The sequence below is a fragment of the Hermetia illucens genome, chromosome 2 (genome assembly GCF_905115235.1).
Source record: "Hermetia illucens chromosome 2, iHerIll2.2.curated.20191125, whole genome shotgun sequence".
NCBI classification, from domain to species: Eukaryota; Metazoa; Arthropoda; class Insecta; order Diptera; family Stratiomyidae; genus Hermetia; species Hermetia illucens.
In genome coordinates, this window is record NC_051850.1 from 154,925,121 (window position 1) to 154,946,727 (window position 21,607).

At 44.7% G+C, this 21,607-nt stretch overlaps 1 protein-coding gene across 3 annotated transcripts in view; it reads left to right on the top strand.

The window, feature by feature from the left end:
• Window positions 1–21,607, top strand: part of LOC119649525 (protein FAM135B) — a 184,849-nt gene that overhangs the window by 143,877 nt on the left and 19,365 nt on the right. For 2 of the 3 annotated variants that reach the window (XM_038051711.1, XM_038051709.1), the window contains exon 4: window positions 9,224–9,467. In XM_038051711.1, coding sequence (XP_037907639.1) covers window positions 9,224–9,467 — 244 coding nt within the window. Of the gene's footprint in view, window positions 1–9,223; window positions 9,472–21,607 lie in introns of those variants that run through there. The other variant, XM_038051712.1, reaches the window with a different exon arrangement.

Consider the following 21,607-nt stretch of genomic DNA (forward strand, 5'->3'; position numbering starts at 1 on the left):
TAGTGATCCGAGTCTATATTGGCCCCCCTATATGTTCTGACTTTCATCAAGGCTGAGAGGTGGCGGCGTTCGATCAACACGTGGTCAATTTGGTTGAAAGTGGTCCCGTCTGGAGGGGCCCACGTATGTTTGTGGACCGCTTTCCGCGCAAACCAGGTACTTCCAACAATCATTTCGTGTGACCCTGCTAATTGAATAGTCCGCAGTCCGTTATCATTTGTATTTTCGTGTAAGCTATGGGAGCCAACGTATCGCCTGAATACGGGCTCCTTCCCTACTTGGCTGTTAAAATCCCCAAGTATGATTTTGATATCATATCTGGGACAGGCTTCGAGGGTTCGTTCTACTGCCTCGTAGAAGGTATCCTTCTCCGACTCTGCAGTCTCCTCTGTAGGGGCGTGAACGTTTATGAGGCTTATATTTCTAAACTTGCCTCGCAAGCGCAGAGTGCATAGCCGTTCGCTTATACTTTCAAAGCCGATAACAGCAGGTTTCATTTTTTGGCTGACTAAGAAACCTACTCCGAGCACATGGTTTACTGGATGGCCGCTATAATATATGGTGTAGTGGCTCTTCTCCAGGAAACCGGTCCCTGTCCATCGCATCTCTTGCAACGCTGTTACATCAGCCCTATATTGAAACAGGGTATCGGCTAGCTGCTTATCAGCTTCATCTCTGTACAGGGAGCGCACGTTCCATGAGAAAATGCGCAAATCGTTGTTCCTTTGTCGTTGCCGGGTCCGTCGTTTTAAAATCCGTCCTATCCGAGGCTCCTGTTGTGGCTTCGTAACAGGTTGTTTTCCGTGTAGGGTTGTCAGCCCTACCCAACCCCCAACCTGGAGGACCAGTTGGTACAATTTGTCCCGTTTTTAGGCGCGGGAGACTCGCCTTCATCCTTCTCCGTCTGCAGCTTTTTCGTCAAGAAAGAGCTCCCAGCGGTCACCACGTGGAGGTGGAGATAGGGTTTGGTAGTAGAGCTGTTGGTGTTGGTTCAGCAGGCATTTCCCAGGTTTTATGCTCCATCGTGGGTACCAATCCACGTTTCGCCCCGGGACCTATACTACCCTTTGACCACCAGATCCAAACATTCACGATCATCAAATCACATTCGTTATCCAGTTGCCTGCTACGATTTTCGGCTACCTGCCTCTCGCACCTAGAACCAGAGTGCTCAGCATCTACATATACTACGCAAGTGTAGCACCAAATCATCGTTAGCTAATGAAGGGCGTTCCAATAAAAGATTGTGAAGTGCAACTTTCTAGACATAAAAACATCAAGGCTTTGATGACACTCCGGATTACAGCCAACAAGGAACAAATTAGACACGTCCTATATTAGGTAAATCTACGTGATGGTGTGACATAATTGGCCGGTTAAAGCATTACATAATTATTGGTAAGGCCATGATCCAAAAACTTTGATTGACAAAACATCTTTGGGATGGTCCGTCAGAAAATGAGATTATCTAGAACTGGCTCATTTCACGGAATCACCTCCCATTCCACTTCCAACCATCCAAATAATTACTCCCCCCTCCCCTCAATGATTGTGCGGTTAATATCATCGGAGTCAAAAGTAGCCCCCATCAAAACACAATCCATATCATGTTTGAAACTATGGCGCAGTTCTATTAGTCAAATTTATAAGCCAAGTAGTGGAAAGAAATGAATGGGATGATGTCTCAAAATATCGTTGGATGGAATCGACAGTCGTATTGGCCTGTAGACAAGTCTTCAAGTATCCAACTGGAACAACAATCCACCTTTGCGCAGAGTTATATCAACTTCGGCAATCCAAACCTTACACCTTGGATCGATACTGAGGGCTTTCTCAAAGTAAGCGGATGAATATACCATGCATTGATGAGAGAAGCATCCTGCGATTATACAAAAAGGCACATTACCAAACACTACTCCGCCTGCTTTTCATCGATTTCGAGAAGGGTTTGGACAACGTATAGAAAGTGTATGTGGACTGCTCGACCCAGAAGAAGCGTAATGACAAACTACTAGCGATTATCAAAGCCACAAATGATGGTGCAAAATACCACGTGCTTCATCATGGTAAAAATAATAGGTAGGTCACATTGGGTCCTATTATGCCCCCTTACTAATTTTAGTGTACCTATTAACTATAGTACATCGTTGAAACCTTTAACCGTCAGGAACTTTAATGTGTTACCTAGTTCCAAGTGCTTCAGCCTGGCATCTGGCATTAAGTAGTTTCCCAGGTGCTCCAATCTATTTCGCACATGTGTGGAAGTTTCGTCACTCTCCTCACAAAATCTGCAGACAATGTCCGTGGACATCCCCAGCTTCCCCAGGTGACAATTTAGCCTACAGTCAGTAGTGAGTATTTCCACGATGATCCCATTGAGCATTCTGGATTACTCCATTCTTGGTAAGTTGGTCCAGTACAGTTCCTTAGCCCATTCCCCTTCGCTTTTCACCGTCGCAGCCATGATCCTATTTCCAGCTCCACAGAAGGCCTCTGGTCCATGTATCGGTGTTCGTATTCCTTTCCTGGCCAGCTCGTCCGCTGCTTCATTGCCCTTTAAGGTCATGTGACGTAAAACCCAAGGTATCCAAACCGTATTGAACGAGTTAAGCGTGATTCGATTTTTAAGGAATTCTCACACCAATTTGAAATTAACATGATTGGACCTAAATGCCTTAACAGGCACTTGGTTGCCGGCTAAAACAGCAATTTTCTGCCCTTTTAGTTATTTTCGAGTTTGAAGGAGACACATCTATCTATGACGTATATTTCGAAATGTACTGCGTGCTTAACCATTATGCGCAGCTGTGCCTTCCTGCACCAGTTGTTAGTAATTCGTAGTCCAGTTTGGACTCAGTCACATAGGGTATCTTCATATTCCCCTCCACGGATTAAAATAATGTCATCAGCGTAAGCCTGAACCTGTACCAACTACCGTATTCCACGTTAAAGTGTAAAAAACCTTGAGTAGTGTTCATGATAATAGAATTTGAACCTGTCGGTATTTCGATTTACCTAATCTACCATTCTACCTATCCAAAAGACCAGGGTGTTTCCCACACCCATGGGTATCAAGGAATCTCATAGATGTGTAGGATGTATTACCGAACGCTCCTTGAATGTTCAAAAACGCGCTTAATCTTATTTCTTATGTTTCTATGGCATCCCGTCCTACATCTGTCAGTTGACGCAGTGCAGTTTTGGTTGGCCGTCCTATTCGGTAAGCGTGTTGACGTGGATGTAGAGGATTGGGCATTAGAACCTTAACTTCAATATAGTTGTCCACAGCCTTCTCCACCGTTTTAAGTACGAACGATGTCAGGTAGATTAGTCTGGACAACTTAGGGTGAAAGGGATCTTATTACCCGCTTTCGGAATGAAGACCATGTCCTAGATATATATCTCAAGGCTATACTGCCCCTTACCACCATGATTTCTAGGCCTCTCTGGAGTAGTGCTGGGAAAATGCCATCTACTCCTCCTGATGTCAGTGCTTTAGAAGTTCCCACTGTTCACCGTAGCTGTTACCTTCCACCGTTAGGAACGATCACGGGAAATGAGTTCTAAGAAGCAAAAGTACCCTGTCCATCTTATTCTCGATAAATGTTCCATCTTCCTTCTTCAGATAGACGGAAGATATCGCCCTGTCTTTGGCTATAAATTTGCATAGCTTGGATGCTTCTATGGTTCGTTCGATCCCTTCGCAGAATTCCCTGATACACTTTATTTTGCTTCGATGATTGCGTTGCTATATACCGTGAGTGCGCTTTTATTTCCCTGCTAGTCGCCGTTTCGATTCACCCAGTTGAGAGTTTTTGGACCTCCGTTCTTATTCTGGGCAGGTTCCTATTCCGTACGTCTGTTAATCGATTAACTTTTTCAGCCGAACAGCTGGCCTCATATGGGTTGATAACCACTCTATTGCAATTTTCCATCACAGTTTCTTATTTTTCTGTCTACTTTCGTGTTACCTTCAATGTCGAATCTGATTATTATGTGATCCCACGTGGAGGATCCATCCTAAGCGCTCAAATTGTTCATCAAAGTGTTTCCTAGAGATATATCTAGTACCTCTCGGCAATGGAGAAGTGATTGCACCCTCCTTTCATGGAACTTCGTCAGTTTACCGACTATTTCCGATAGGATCTGCATGTTGCGTCCTAGGAAATATCCTGATGCCATGACTGTTTCTTGTGCTCTTCCGCTGGCTTCCACTTAGAGTGGAACAGCCGCAGGGTCTCCAGTTAGAAACTCTGGTACCACCCAGGGCTCTTGAGCCAGCATTATTCCAATGTTATCATTTGAAATTACTGTTTCAATTATTGTAGATGCAGCTTTGGCACGGTGGAGGTTTACTTGAGCTATTTTAATGTTACCATTTTCTCCATTATTGCTTAGAACTTCTCTTCAATGTCGAAGTAGCAACCTCCTTCTCTGACATGGCACTTGCTTGCACTGTCCAATTTGGGTCTTAAAAGGTCTATATCGGCCGTTCGGTGTGTAACAGGCCCACTTCCCTGCTTCGTCCTGGGCTTTCAGACTCTATGACCTTCGTGATTCCTTCTGGAATCTCAATAGGCCGTCCACTCGAATTGTAATCCGAAATATCTTTCCTTTGTTTCTCCCTCTGCACATGCACAGGTATGGTGCCAAATCTGTAATAATTGAGGCAGTTGCTTTGTTTAATTGCCCCAAAGAATTGGTCATTTACCCCGCCCATGAGGAGTTTGTCTTTACCCTCCTCTTTGATCGCGTCTAAAAATTCTTGTTTAGATTGATAAGGAGGCGGAGAAACTTCCGCGTCTCAATCAATGCGGCTTTGGTAAAGTACATTGTCACCATGTGTGCCCCTGATATATCATCTTCCGCATATGTCGACAACTTCACTCCATTCCAGCCAGGCAATCTAGGGGCTATAGAGTAGCTTTGTACTGATGAAGGGAGTAAGTTGCTCCCGAAATATTATATATATATACACAATAAAATAAAATTGTAGTTTGGAGTAAGCTACTGGTCTATCAATTTTAGACTTAACTATAAATAGCAGATCTCTAATCTAATCTAATCTAATCTATCTAATCTCTTAGGGGCTATAGCCTTAAGCCATCCGCCGTGTCCTCTGTCGCGCAATCGACCAATATAAAACCTGGTTGAAAGCATATGCCGATGAACACGAACTTCGAGTTCCACACCTCACACATCTCCATGACGATGAGGTCATCAATAATTTGAGTATTTGCTCCTGAAATATAATACTTTTAGTAGTAGCACCAATCGAGTGCTAGTCACCTACCTTGACCCCTGGCCTCTGTGGGATTTCCCCCTCTTGGGCTCGGGTTTAGGTTTCTTGGGAGGGTTACCCTCTTGTAGGCTAATCTCCGCTACATCCCCCCCCCCCCCCCGCTTTCTTAACTCCGATGCTGAAAGTTTAGGCCTTTCCTGAGCCGTCTTAAGGTCCGCTTCGAATTTCAGGCTTTCCTTCAGATAGCGCAGATACCATTTAGCACTTTCACCACTAAGGCCTGTCTCCTTGTTGCCGTTTAATATCCTCACCTCAGACGTACTTTTGCTGGTGCCTATTTTTGAACAAGTCAGTCTTCGCAGTAGGCCAGTGTTGACCTTTGCTCCGCTGTTTGACTTTCCAACTTCTCTCTTCTCAGGTGTAGTCACCTGGCTCTCAGTATTGCGGAAATATGCCTTCGCTTGAATGTACAGTTTGTGTGCGGTACGGGGTTTTCTCTGCTTTTTATTGGTTATTTATTGGTTACCACGACTATGGGAGTTAGAATTTCCGCTGGGTCTTAGTCCCCCATAGCACAGTAAGGTCAAGTTTACTCACTGAGGCGACCAGGTATTAGTGACACTTCGTTCGAATATAGTCAGTTACCCCCGATTGCAAACTAGGGGGCACAGTTCACATAACGCATTGGATTGGGGGTCGCCATTTTCAAAATCCTCAGTATAGATCGGTAGGGTTTTGTTACTATTAGGGTCAACTCGTACAGAGTTTGATTATCACCGCCCACTAATGGTATTGCTAGACGAGAGACTTGGTTGTTAGAGAGCCACATATCAACCCCAGAGGAAGATAGGTTGGCTCCCAGACAGCTATATTCTGCATTAGTCTATTCTGCAACCAGGTGAAATTTCAGACAAATTTCAAGTTCAAAGTGGCTTCGTTGTAGGAGGACGTGGAAGTGTTCAATCGGCCATGACATCTTTCCTCAAACACCTCGACTACCCTGATGACATCTGCTTGCTTTCTCACCGACTCGCAAACTTCAACCAAACGGCTCTGAATTTGGAAAAATCTGGCAGAGCACCACTTCTTTTTTCTTCAGCCTTTGTCCCGTTCACAAGCGGGGTCGGCTCGTCGTGATCGGCTTCGCCATTTGGCTCTATCGAATGCCTGATCTGGGTGCAATTTCGAGGCTTTCAAATCCCCATCCAGCGTATCAAGCCACCGTTGCTTAGGTCTGCCTTTTGGTCGTTTACCATCGACTTCGATGGTCAGACCAATCTTTGCAAGTGAATTCTCGTTTGCACGAATTGCGTGACCATACCATCGAAGACGCCTCTCTCGCAACTTTTCCACGATCGGTGCAACCCCATAACGATCGCGGATATCCTCATTTCGGATGTGATCTAAACGTGTGACGCCACTAGTCCAACGTAGCATCTTCGTCTCCATTACCGCGAGACGCCGTTCATTGTCTTTTATGGTCGGCCAACACTCAGAACCATAGAGAGCGACTGGACGGACAACATTGCGGTAAATTTTAGATTTGAGACGTTCGTTGATACGTCGATCACAAAGGACACCAGTTGTGGAACGCCACTTCATCCAGGTTGCGTTAATGCGTGAAGCAATTTCATAACGCAGCTCTCCATTGGCTGATAGCGTTGACCCGAGGTATTTAAATCGATCAGATCTGGGCAGATCACTGCCGCTGACAGTGATTGTGCCTGTTTCATGGGGATCGGTCGTCAAAAATTCAGTTTTGTTTAAATTCAATCTGAGACCGTGTTGTATGAGGCGATCATTCCATTTTTGAACAAGTTGCTCGAGATCATTTTTGCTATCAGATGCTAGGAAAACATCATCTGCATAAAGCAGTGTGTAGGGCGCTGGACGTTGGATATCCCGTGTGACGGTGTCCATAACAAGGACAAAGAGGAGTGGTGAGAGGGCACTTCCTTGATGAACTCCAACAGAGACACGAAGGGGTTTTGATACACCCGCCATACTTCGAACTTTACTTTTCGAATCGTGGTAGAGCAATTGAACCCAGCGCACGAGTTCTTCTGGCACGAAGTGTTGTCGTAAAGCATACCAGATGAGTTCGTGTGGTACACGGTCAAACGCTTTCTCTAGATCCAGAAATGCAATGTAAAGAGGGCGATGCTTCTCACGGTGTTTCTCCATGAGTAACCGCGCAGCGTGTATTGCGTCAGTAGTTCCGCAGTTCTTGACAAATCCGGCTTGATTCACGGTTATTTCAACGATTTCGCGAATACGGTTGTCAAGAATGCGTTCAAAAATCTTCATGGTATGGGAAAGTAACCGGATCGGACGGTAATTTGAACATTCTGCTGGGCTACCTTTCTTTTTCCATATTGGAACAGTGGTACTTTCTTGCCAGTCAGATGGTGTTCTTCCTTCCAGAATAACCCGGTTAAAGAATTCACTCAGCCACGGTGTTGGGTCCCAGCTCTTTGCTTTCCAGAGCTCAGATGCGATGTCGTCAGGTCCTGTTGCTTTCCCCGATTTCATTTGTTTTATTGCCTCCTCGACTTCAGTTGCGCTGACTGGTGGAACTGCTCCAAACGTCGGCAATGATTGTGGAAGTGGAGGATGAGCAAATTCTTCAGTTGAAATCTGCTCGAAGTATTCTCGCCATCTATCCGTCGCGGCTCGACGATCAGTAAGCAAAGTACCGTTCTTGTCATTAACACAACAGAAGTGTTCGATATCCTGTGTGCGTTCATCACGGCTTTTAGCAAGTCGGTATAGATCTCTCTTGCCATCCCGAGTGTCCAGTTTATCGTAAAGATTTTTGAAATGGTTCGCTCGGGTGACAGCGACCGCTTTCTTTGCTTCCCGGTTGGCATTCTTATAAATTTGCCAATTAGCAGGCGTTTTATCGTCGAGAAATTTGTGGTACAGGCGTTTCTTTTCACGGACCTTCATTTCAACATCATCATTCCAAAGCCAAGTATCTCGGTTGATGTACCGCTTACCCGGCTTGGTGAGCACCACATCCCTATGCTACTGGAATAGTACACGGAACTCAAAACTTTGATCCATTGATTAACGGCGTGCAGACCAGATACCCGTCGACATGGTTGTTGAGAAGGCGGAAGTAGCATCCATCCACATCCACAAGTCACACATTCAGGAAAGATGAGAAGTCCTTTGCAGATTAGGCCAATATTCCGGATAGGAGAAGAGTGGGTCGCCCTAGAAATACGTAGTCTGGAACAGTGGAGGAGGAATGTGGTTACCACGCTATAGCCCACATAGGCGCTAACGGCAACCATATATTTCAAAGCAGCAGAGAATGACACTTTACTCGCAGATAAAGTGAAGAGGGTTGTCCTCAGGAGTCTTTACTTACTTTACTAAATACCTAGAAATTATACGAGACCTGAAGAAAGTGGCGAAACATATCTCCCTGCTTCAAAAGAAAAACTCATACTTGTTCTAGAGATAATTACAATTTGTTTGCAACAATGTTTTATTTGAAAATTTTCACCCTCTTACTTTATGAAACGTCTAGATGTTTCCCAATTATTCTCGGAATATTCTTTCTTCGAATTGAAATTTTCCGCCAATAATGAAAGATTTCATTCCCTTCCAAAGAAAACTACGATTACAGGAAATTCTGTATCTATGACAATCAGAAGTATTCCCACTTCAGGTCTGAGATGCTTTTCTATTATGATCTCGACGGGAAAAGATTATGGATTTAAATGACTAGTCTAACTTTATCATCGACGGTCGGAAACATCATGTCATGTTGCTATGGATATCGGGGACAGTCCATGAAGCTGAAGGGAGGACATTTACTTTCCTTGGAATTAAAAGGGCCGTCGTCCCTCGTTCAATCATTCAACCGTGACCATAAGATTTCTCTTTGTAAACCTTAAGTACTTCTTTGAACTACTCTCGAGTACTTTTATAAAATTAACTAACTTTCATCTTAATTTTCATTTATTCCAGTGGATAGTCGTCACTTAAAGGAGTCAATTGAGCGTGCCGAATTCTCATTAAATTTAGAACTTTGGTTTGCCGAGCAGCCAGGTCAAAGTCTATCTCTAGCATCATCGCGAATTTTACAGTTGAATTTCCATCCAGGACGAGGACTTCACTATCATTTACCTGTGCTCTTTGACTATTTTCATTTGGCAGCAATTAGCCTAGGAATTCATGCCAGTCTAGTGGCTCTGCATCAACCCTATATCAAGTAAGTACGATCCGAAAATGAAAAGATAATATTATTCGCGCCACTAAACGTAACAAATTTATTCCAATTCAAGGACTCTCTCGTATATTTCTGTGATCCAATTCAGTACACTCACATATTCCTAGATATACATACATTTCGAATAGATAAGGTAATGCACATAAAATCGAATGGAATTGCATGAGAAGCACAAATATTCGATGATGATGAATGAGATACTCAGGGAAGTGGTAGGTAAGGAGCGAAATTTATGTTTGCTTAGCGTGACTATTCAAAATAATTGGGTAGAACTCAAAGAGGACGAATGAAATATCGAAAATAGTGAACTCCTTTGAACAGAGAATATCTGGAACGATTTTGTGTAATATGAAAACGCTGATCATAAATCAAAGCCACTAATCCTTTGCTAAGTCTTAATCAAGCGAACAAACTGTATCTATTTTCAACAAATGTCCACATTAAACATGCCGGCATACGTGTTGCCTAACCATAATCCACCCCGACAAATGTCTGCCTTATGAAGCTTAAAATATGTAAATTATACGAAAGTAATAATAATTGAGGGAGTCAGCATGTAGTCTGGATGTTCCGAGTCAACATCTATTGTCACCAAAGTGACCCACATTTGGAGCAGCAATTTAGCATAATCTTATTCGCTCTTTGTACATATTCAAATTCGTCGTCACATCCTCAGAAATATTTCGCTCCACTCCGCGGGTGCCTTCAGGCAGTAACCATTACTCATTGCATAATCAGATAGAGCTGAATTTACTTAGTGTCAGCAACAATTTCTCATTTCTTAGTCTAATGGAATCACTTGAGGATGTAGATTCATATACAATGACTGGATGAGAATGTTTCTATCTTCTGATTAGAGGTTATGGCGGAATACGAGGTGAGGGAACAGCGGAAGGATAAATATTTATCGTACGAAGGCGGAGCACCACCCCTTAAAACTCGAAGCACTATTAGTTAATTTGTGCGTTTGCACTTCGAATGCTATCCATCACTGCAATAACCTCCTCCTTTTGCATTCAACTGCCACAACTTCAAGTAACTCCTCCAACTCCCATCACCTCCTCCCCCCTCCACCCAGCAACGAACATTACACAAAATTTCATCTTATCTGCTTATGACAACGATTCTGTCCTCACTTCCCATACCACCTGGGGAAAGATGGAAATAGATGTAGGTCCTTTAATCTTTCGACATTATTAAAAATGACAATATCCATCAGTGACAGAAACTTTACCAGGAGCAGCGCATACCTATCGTTTATGTTCTTCAGTTTGTTCAGTAAACATGAGGCAATATCCTGCAGACTACATGGAACTAAATTTCATCAAATTTAAGATGTTATATCACGTCCCCAATAGCCTACCGGAGACGAAAGCATTTTGCTGGAAAACCGATTTGAGATGTAGACGGAAAGTAGGGGATGATGGTAATAAGCATCTGACAAGGAGAAATATTGGATACGATGTATCTGCTTCGGTACACATTGAAATTTCCTTTAATGTGGCGATGTGGTGAATCGATAGTGAACATGAAGAATTTGATGGAAGTTCTATGATTGAATAGATATAACAAGGTTTGCGGAGGAAACTAAGTTCATTAGTTGGGATATATTGGGGATGTGTCTGGGATAGGTCAGATACTAAGGTTCGTTACTTATTGATGTCGTCATCGTCGATGACGCGTGATGACCGAAACTGATTCTGAATTTCAAGGACGTTATATCTGCACTATTTGCTGCTGACCAGTTAATTAATGACAGAAATGTTTCTTCAATTAATCTAGCTCAATAATTCCCTTTTGATATTTCTTTAGTTGTTTCATAATAAAAGCCTGAAAGATTATAATTCTTTCCTTTTACTTTTGTTAATTAGGGGAGGCCTGAATCCCCACCCATATGATGAAGGATCGCATCAATAGGAGAGAAAGTGTCTGCCTCATTTCACATAAAAGTGCAATGTCCGCTAGATTTGTAGCCATTATTTGTTTTTCTTCCGGCTAGATCAAGCTTCGCCTGAAAGATCCATTTAGATATCCACTTCCTCCTGTAACACAAAACCTTATTAAAATCGGTTTCTGTCTGTCCGTCTGCCTGTCTGTCTTTTTTTTTGGGCGGGGGAAATCCATCATGGATAACCATCTGGAATCTAGGACACGCATGTCGGACTTTTACCGACTAAAACCTCCCACATTTTCTCCGCACTCTTCCCGCGGGACCACCGTTCCGGTGTTGCTTCGCGGGGCTGTTCTGATCTTAGCTGTTCACTCTAAACGAGCTGCTACCGCTTTGCGTGGCGTTAATTGCAGTAGCTTCCTTTTTATGTCTCCGCTATACTTCTGCTGCTTTTAGTTGCTGGTTGTCACCGTGGTTCCGCCTAGTCCACATGCTTATGTGCACCGACCATTCTCCGCCTGGTCCCATGTTGTTTGCCATGCAGCCAGTGACCGCAAACGCTCACTTTGCTTGTTTAGGCTTGCTTCCTGATTTTCGTACAGACGACTTGCCTCATCGGTTAGAATCTCTAGGCGCAACATGTTCATCATCATCAACGACGCAATAACCGGTATCCGGTCTAGGCCTGCCTTAATAAGAAGCTCCAGATATCCCGGTTTTGTGCCGAGGTCCACCAATTCGATATCCCTAAAAGCTGTCTGGCGTCCTGACCTACGCCACCGCTTCATCTTAGGCAGGGTCTACCTCGTCTTCTTTTTCTACCATTGATATTGCCCTTATAGACTTTCCGGGTGGGATCATCCTCATCCATACGGATTAAGTGGCCCGCCCACCGTAACCTATTGAGCCGGATTTTATCCACAACCGGACGGTCATGGTATCGCTCATAGATTTCGTTATTGTGTAGGCTACGGAATCGTCCATCCTCATGTAGGGGGCCAACAATTCTTCGGAGGATTCTTCTCTCGAACGCGGCCAAGAGTTTGCAATTTTTCTTGCTAAGAACCCAACTTTCCGGTTATCGGTTATGATTTTCGACCCTAGATAGAAGAAATTGTCAACGGTCTCAAAGTTGTATTCTCCTATCCTTATTCTTCTTCGTGTTTGGCCAGTGCGGTTTGATGTTGTTGGTTGATTCGTCTTCGATGCTGACGTTGCCACCATATATTTTGTCTTGTCTTCATTGATGTGCAGCCCAAGATCTCGAGCCGATATCCGCCTGCTCGATCTGGATGAAGGCAGTTTGTACGTCTCGGGTGGTTCTTCTCATGATGTCGATATTGTCAGCATAGGCCAGTAGTAGGGTGGACTTGAAGAAGATCGTACCTCTTGGATTTACCTTAGCATCACGGATCACTTTCTGGAGGGCCAGGTTAAAGAGGACGCATTATAGAGCATCCCCTTGTCGTAGACCGTTGTTGATGTCGCATGGTCTTGAGGGTCAGCCTAGTCAGTCTTATTAATTTCGTCGGGATACCGAATTCTACCCTGGCTATGCAACATGTTCGGAGAACGCTTAATCGATATGTAGCTTGGAACTGTCTACGATTTTCTCCGTTTTTTATCGCCGACGCCCATACTGGTGCCGCGTATAAAAGTACAGAGCTGACGACTGGCGATAAGAGTAATCGCCGACTGTACTTCGGGCCGCCTACATTTGGGAGCATCCTTGCCAGTGTTGAGCTGATTGTCGCCGCTTTCTACCCAGTAAGCTTTAGGTGGGGTTTAAAGTTCAGCTTGGAGTCGAATATTACTCCCATGTATTTTAGGGATGGCTGAGAGCTAATAGCATGCGCCCCGATGCAAATTTTAACAGTTTTCTGTTTCCGCCGCTTTGTAAAGAGCACTAACTCCGTCTTGTGTTTGGCAAGCTCCAGCCCGCGGTCTTTAAGCCAAGACTTGATCGTCGGTATAGTCTCATTCGCATATATCTGTACTTCGTCGGGGTGGTTGGATGTTATGACCACTCTAACGTCATCTGCGAATCCGACGACAACGGCTTGTTTAGCTACTGGAAGCCGTAAAACGCCATTATACATTAAGTTTCACAGCAGAGAGCCCAAAACAGACCCCTGCGGAACTCCTGCCATTATTACATACATCTTTGACCCTTCGTCCGTATCATAAAGTAGCTTCCGCTGTCGGAAGTAATCGAAGATTATATTTAATATGTATTTTGGTGTTTGTGCCGCGATGAGCGCTTCGATGATATGGTTCCATCTGGCAGAATTGAGCGCGTTCTTGATGTCAAGAGTCACCAGCGCACAGTATTTTCCTTCGTCGTAGGCTTTCCTGGCTAGTTCAAAAATCAGTTTGGTAGCATCAACCGCCGACCGAGCCTTCCGGAAGCCAAACTGCCTATTCGATAAATAACCTCCACTATCAATTAATGGATATGACCGGTTATAGATTGCCCGCTCGAGGACCTTGCCTATTGTATTCAGAAGACAGATAGGTCTGTAGGATGTTGGTTCACCTATCGGCTTACCTGTGTTCGGGATCAATACAAGCTTTTGTATTTTCCACTCTGCAGGGAAGGACCCTTCTTTTAGGCAGTCTGTAAATACCTGTGCAAACATACTTGGTGCCATTCTCATTGCCATTTTCAGCGCCTTCCCAGACCCTTTTCGCTGCTTCCAAGACTTAGTCTATGGTTACTGGAGGTATGTCTTCGGCGCTCATTGGTATCATTGGGAAGATTGTTTCCGGATGTTGGGGAACAATGTCGAAACTATCTCCCACAATAATCTAGGGTACATAATATGAGGGGACCTTTTACCCTTTATTGCTGACATAACGGACTTGTACGCTGCTCCCCATGAATCTGAGTCTGCCTCATCACAGAGTCGCTTAAAGCATATATTTTTACTTTTCGTAATGGCCCATTGCAACTTTTTTCGTGCCTGTTTATATTCGAGATACCGTTGCTCATACTCTGGCATGTTTCTTCGGCGTTAACTCCGCCTTCTGGCCTTTAAGCATTCCGCACGACACTTCGCTATTTCTGCGTTCCACCAATAGTTAGGGTTACGCTTCCGAGAGTGTGCACGTCTTGGCATGGAAGCTTCACATGCTCGGTATATCTGTTGGGACAGTTGCGATGCTTTTTCAATGGCTGTTCCAGTAAACTCGGTGTTCCAATGCAATACCTTGAGAAATGTATCCTCATCAAGTGCTCTTGATGACCAATCTGTTTCTCGTTTCTTCAGGTGAGGATTTATTGTTCTGGGTCCTTTTTCAATAGTAATATATATCGCCTGATGGTCGCTGTGCGTGTATTCTTCGCTAACACGCCAGTGTAAATGCTTGACCAATGAATCACTTACAAAAGTAAGATCTACAACGGAGCCTAGCTCTCCACGTCTAAAAGTGTTTACGCTTCCGATGTTTGCCAGGATGACGTTTAGGCAAGAGAAAACCTCGAATAGGATTCTTCCCCTCTCATTTGTTTGCTGGCTTCCCCACTCAATTGCCCAAGCGTTGAAGTCACCAGCAATAATTTTGGGGTTGCGATCTTTGGCGTCTTTCGCCAGTCTATCTAGCATGTTGCAATACTCTGGTATTCACATACTTGAGGCGGCATAACAGCTGTATATGTAGAGGTCATCGACCTGTACCCTTACGAAATCGTGTTCGCAGTGCTTCATTGCTTACTGTAAGGCTCGATTGCCGCAAGCCCACACCGCGTGTCCCAGGCACCGTGATGGAGGCTTTTGTATTGCTCGTAGACAATCGCAACATCGATTTCCTCTTCATATACTTTCTATACTAGAGAGGTCCTGGGCGGCTTGGCAGTAATTTAGATTCAGCTGAATGACTCTCATTTACGTAGTGTACTTAAATTTATCCTGTGGGCTGGACACCTGGTGCTACCCGTTATGTGGTTAGAATCGTGGTTTTTGGTTTCCCTGCATAGAAGGCAATGAGGGTTTTTACTGCTGTCCTTCGTCAAATGATTTTCTTCGTCACATCTTCGACACAGTTTGGATCTATCAATGGTGCTAGTGCAATCCTTCGCCATATGTCCGAATCCGAGCTATTTAAAACACTTTCTAGTGGAATTTCCTCACGTAGCCTACACACGACCCAACCGATGCGGATTTTACTCGCAGACAGTGCTTTTGTAGCTGAGATCATAGACATAGTCAGGGTCGCTGTCTGTGTTGCACCATACGCTCCCCTTAGGCTCTTCATACCCGTCTCCTGCATGTCCTCCAGTTTCAGTTGGTGTTTGAGCGCTGCACAAATTTCTTCCTTGGTAGTGACCTCGTCAAGATCTTTACATTCTATCGCTACCATTGGCCGACTTATGCGGACGGTCGCTTGCTCGCCGTCTGTCTGTTTGTCTGTCCGTTACACGCATTTTTTTCGGAAACGGTTATAGCGATTGACACCAAATTTGATAGAAAGGTGGAAATTGTGAACGCTCACACATACAGTGAGTTACATCCTTTTATTAAATTAATTAAAGGTCTCGAAGTATTTTCCAAAACCGGTCTTAGTTTTGACATTTGTTAGAAAGGTGGGGAGTGCGGGGGGTTGAAAGTGATCACTTCTTTAAGGGTGCCATCTCATAAACCCAAAAATCTGCTGCCACTACATGGTGCCTGCGCTCCGACATACCTTCCATACCGATATCTGTTCCAATAAAGTTAATAATAGTATATTTCCATATTTTTTATAATTGGCTGGAACCCCCCCCCCCCCCCCTTGAGTTATCCTAGCACCAAGAAATTTTGCAGTGTTGTAGGCTATAATGTAGAGCATGATCTTACCAAGTTTGGTGAAAATCTTATCTTATTTTCCATAAAATCTTCAAATTCGACTTTATTTCTAAACAACTCCCAACATCGAAAGTTCGCGCTTTGGGTAAAAAGGTTTTCTGTTCATCATAACCTTGTTAATAATATTTTTCGAGTAAATCGGGTTTGACAAGCAGACAGACAGACAGATCGATGCTGTGAAAAGATACTTTAAAATTGGTTATTCATCAGCCCATAGTGGGGTGACTACATCTGGTCGGAACATGCCGCAGGACTTCCTGTTTGATCTATTTATGTAGGAGAAGCTCGATGATTCTGCGATCTTCTCCGAAGTCAACGTAGGTGGAAGAAGGAAACAAGGCAAGCTCCCGGAAGGCTAATAAATACGGAAGTGTCCAGTTGGAAAACCAAGCAGAGGAGCAATGTCAGAATACGGACGAATCATCTTTTGCTCTACTCGGAAGAGAAATGATAAAGATATCCGAACTCATAAAGGACAAACACAATGCCCACCAGGCCATCAAAAACATAGTCCGAGCCATTCACTACTGTACTATAGTGCCAAGGACGAACAAAATGCCTCGAAGAAAGCAAGCGTCCTTCTGGCAAAACAAGTGATTCCCCCTCAAAATCCAAAGAGCGGTGAGCTTGAAAAGAGGAGTAAAGAGGCTCGAATGATTCTTTCGAATCCTCGCAGGACCCAACAAGGCAAAAAGGTCTCTCCACGGCAAAGGGGAAAGCAAACAAAGTGACTAAGATCGTGGAAACAGCGGTGCTGACTTCAATCGACCCTGGGGAGGTAAATCCCCATAAAGGAACTAAGGAAGCATGGACCAAGGTTGGCGGAAAGAAAAATACCACACGTAAAAGAAGATTACGGACCGAATTGATTATCATCTTCAGAAAAGGTGATACGACTTATGCGGATATCCTCAAGAAGGTCAAATCCAATCTGGAGCTGATGGACCCTGGAGGAAGCGACAGCCAGATCAAACGCTCTCAAAAAGGAGATTTAATGATGAATCTGAAGAAGTAGCGCAAAATGGCTCGGCAAGGTGGAGAAGTGCCTACGGGAACAGGCACAAGTACAGGCCAAAAAGCAGGAGATTATGATATAATGTAAGGATATTGATGAATTCACGAGCCAGGACGATGTCCGCGACACCTCAGAGAAGTAGTTCGGACCACTTGGTTTGCAAGATTCCGCAATCAGAGGGCTAAGGAAAATATACGGAGGCACGCAAATGGCAACTATAAGCTTACCAACTGAAGCAGAGTTCAAAATGCTGGCAGCTGCTAAATTAAAAATAAGTTGCGTCGATTGCCGACTTAGGAAGCAGGTGTCCTTCAGGCGCTGCTTTAAATGCCTTGAATTTGACCACGTAACAGGGAAATGTTTGACTGTAACATGTCAAAAAGATGGGAAAAAGGTCATATGTTCAGGGAGTGGGAGGGGTAAAAAGGGAGAGCCTTGGATGCAGTAAAGAAATGAAGTTAATACAAATCAACCTCAACCACTGCGAGGCAGCGCAAAACCGTCTCTCGCAGACCATCCATGAAAAGGCAATCGAACCTGTCATAATCAGTGAGTCTTATCGCAACAATAAGAGTGGCGCCTGAGCTACAGGTGTAAATGGCGAGGCAGCAATATGGGCATGTGGAAATCAAGCCATTCAAGAAGTGATGGTTTTTCCATAAGTGGGATTAGTCAGGACTAAAATAGCTGCATCTACGTACACAGTTGCTATGCTCCACCAAGCGTGCGGATGGCGGAATTCGAATGAATCCTAGATATGCTGATCCTGGATGCAAGAAGCCGAACCCCCAAAATCATAGCGGGCGATGTTAATGCGTGGGCTGTGGATTGGAGCAGTCGAACTACGAACACCAGGGCCGTATCCTGCTCGACGCTTTTGCAGAGCTAGACTTGGTGCTTGCAAATACGGGAAGTGTGTCCTCCTTTCGTCGGACAAGGTCGGGCTCAATCGTCGATCTGATATATTTGAATACCGAATTGGCGAGGACAACGGCATGGTTCGTCAGTGAGCATTATACTCATAGCGACCACCAGGCGATTTTCCTCCAGATCGAGCAAAGCCGCGGTGATGAGCGCTCCAGGCGGTGGTAACGTCGCAGCTGACACCGTCGTAAATTCAGCGATGAACCTGATAACGACAATGTGTGGGACTTCCATGCCCCGAAGAGGCCCAGCCGTGATAAACCTTCTATGTACTGGTGGACGCCAGAAATTCTCGACCTACAGAGGGAGTGTCATAAGCTCCGTTGTTTGACACAACGCTTACACGCCAACGAGGGGCATGCGGGATAAGGGCACAGTATAGATCAGTAAAAAGGAGACTCCGCTGCGCGATAAATAAATGCAAAGCTCGCGGCTGGTGAATGAGGACCCGTGGAGACTTGGCTATAAGCTTGTCACCCGGAAAATTGGGACTCTGCGGCTGCCCTGCATACTAATTACCGACCAAATGGACCGAATTGTATGGGCATTATTTTCCAGATATGGATGGGTGGATGTCAATAGCGAGGATTTCCCCCATCACGAAAAATAAGAAGGCGCCAGGTCCTGGTTTATGAACTGGTGTTCCGCCAACGGCCTGACTTGCTGCTTGAAGCGTTCAACGCTTGCTTGAAGGAAGGCCTTTTCCTTGTCGCTGGAAGGTAGCGAGACTCGCACTGATCATTAAGAGTAAAGGAGACCCGGAGCTGCTGTCTCCATACCGACCGCTGTGTATGCTTGACATGTCCGGAAAAGTGCTCGAGAAGCTCATCACCATTGATGCGACGAGTAAGCGGATGGATGACTGCTCATGGTTTCAGTCTTGCGCTGGAAAAGCCCGAAGTAGTCATTCTGACCAGAAAGAGACTCCCAACCATGCATAGAGTTAAAAACCAGCGGTATTTAAGTTTAATGTTCGAGGCGAATATGAGCTTCTTCGCTGGAGTCGCGTTCTTGAGCCGGCTAATGGTGAATGTTGGGGGTCCTATATCTACTAGGAGAGGTCTTCTTATGGGAACAATGCAGTCGGTTCTGCTCTATGGCGCGGGGTATGGGCTGATGCCTTTGACAAGGACATGCATCATAAGCGCCTTGCTCAAGTGCAGCGGCAAGGAGCTTTACGAGTGGCGTCTGCTACCGCAGTTATCCCTTCCGTCCATTAAATTCTCTGGCTTCTCAGCTAACTCCCCCCAACTATCTTGTGATTTACTCTGCCGCTACTTTTCGTCAGTCTATGTTCCTCCCCCTTCCTCCGAATCCCTCCCGATAGTAGATATAGCCTGGCCTGCATCGCCTACCATTCCCCTTCTTACCCCTATCCTTGTCGAATACCTCATTGGCGAACTTGATGCCAAGGTCGGACCTGGCTACGATGATCTTCCAAACTTCTTTTTGCTCAAAACTGGTAAGTCCATCTCCCTTCCCCTATCTCTTATTTTCAACAAAAGCCTTGAAGAGAATCATTTTCTCAGCTTGTGGAAATAGGCTCTCATTATCCCCATTCACAAAAGTGGCGATCGTTCGCTGGCCGAGAATTACCGTCCCATTTCCCTCCTCTCCTCCTGTTCCAAAATCCTGGAAAGATATGTCAGCGACTGGTTGTCCGCCACTTTGGCCAACACATAGTGAAAGAACAACACGGCTTCGTTAAACGTAGGTCCACTGCCTCCAACCTGCTTGACTTTAGAAACTTTGTCGCCAAATGTCTAAATTCACGGCAAGAAGTGCATACCATTTTCACTGACTTCGCGAAAGCCTTCGACGCTGTAAATCACAAGATACTTCTATCCAAACTCTCGTTCCTAAACGTTCCCATACCACTTGTTTTATGGCTTGCCTCTTACCTTTCCAACTGATCCTGCCGTGTCTCTTTTGACGGCTGTACTTCCCGCTCCTTCTCCCCCTCTTCTGGCGTCCCACAGGAGTCTATTTTGGGTCCTTTGCTATTTTTATTTTTTATTAACGACCTTCTTTCCCTCCTTACTTGTCCCTGTTTGCTCTATATAGACGACATTAAGCTGTTTTCCGCTATATCGTCGCCTATGGACTGTGTTTCGCTTCAGAATAACCTGGACACTCTGGTTCGTTGGTGCTCGACTAATGATTTAGCGCTAAACGTCAGAAAGTGTCACTCTATTTGCTACTCCCTAAAATCCTCACCCACTTCTTTCTCCTACTCGCTTGACGGACATTCCTTATCCTGCCTAAATTCCACTCATGACCTCGGAGTCACTTTCGACAATAAGCTCCGCTTTGACACCCATTGCCTCGATATCATCAATCGAGCAACAAAATTGTCAGGCTTTATTCTTCGCTCCTCCTCTGATTTTGACTCCATCCAACCCCCCTTAGCTCTCTTCAATTCCCTCGTGAGGGATACCCTCGAGTATTGCTCCGTGATCTGGTCACCCTCCCGTAACTGTGATTGTCTTGCCCTTGAAAATGTGCAACGTAAATTCACCACCAAATACCGCACTGCCTCAGAACCGGGCGTGATGATGATTATGGGAGTAATCCCGGTTGCCCTCGTTGCCAGGGGGCGTAAAGCTGTCTATCGCCGTAAAGGCGAAAACTTAAGAGAGGTGGTTGCCCGTGAAGAACGTCAACACACCCTTATCGAGTGGCAAGTCTCCTGGCAAAGTGAGCCAAGGGGCAGATGGACTGCGCGGCTCATCGACAATTTGCACCGGTGGCTGGACCAAACGTACACTGAGATTGATTACTTCCTTACCAACTTCTAAGCGCGCATGGACGTTTTTAGTCTTGGGAAGGCGTGATCTCCTGATTGTGTGTTCTGCAATGCAATAGCGGACGACGCTGACACAACTTTTTCTCTTGCAAAAGGTGAGGCGGCTTTCGTCAGCAGCTTTATGCAGACACAGGGGAACTCTTTCCAGATAAATTGTCCGAGAGATGCTGAAGAGCAGTTGCAGCTGGAGTCGTGTTGCGCATTATGTTCGGGCTCTTCTTATTGCGGAGAAGATTGAACTCGACCGTCGAAGAGACCGGATGACGAGGGGTTCCTTAAACAAACAACTCCCTTAAGGATTCTCGGCATAACTTTCATTAGAAAGGGTCGACAACTACTTCTTTTAGGCTTAGGAATTAACAGAGGCTTTGTCCCTAAAAGGCAAATTTTTACTTGTTGCTAAGATCTTTCATCAATTCTACAAAACGTAACTATCAACAACATTAACAATAACTCAATAAAGCCTTATCTATTCGAAATTCAAATTTAATAATTTCTTGTACAATACAAAGACATAACCACCAACTTGTACTTATCATTAACTCATATCTCTTTTCATTTCATTTTCATTGCTTATTCACTTGGGTAAACATTATTAATTGCAAATAAAACAAAAAAAAATATCAAATTCGTAAAAATATC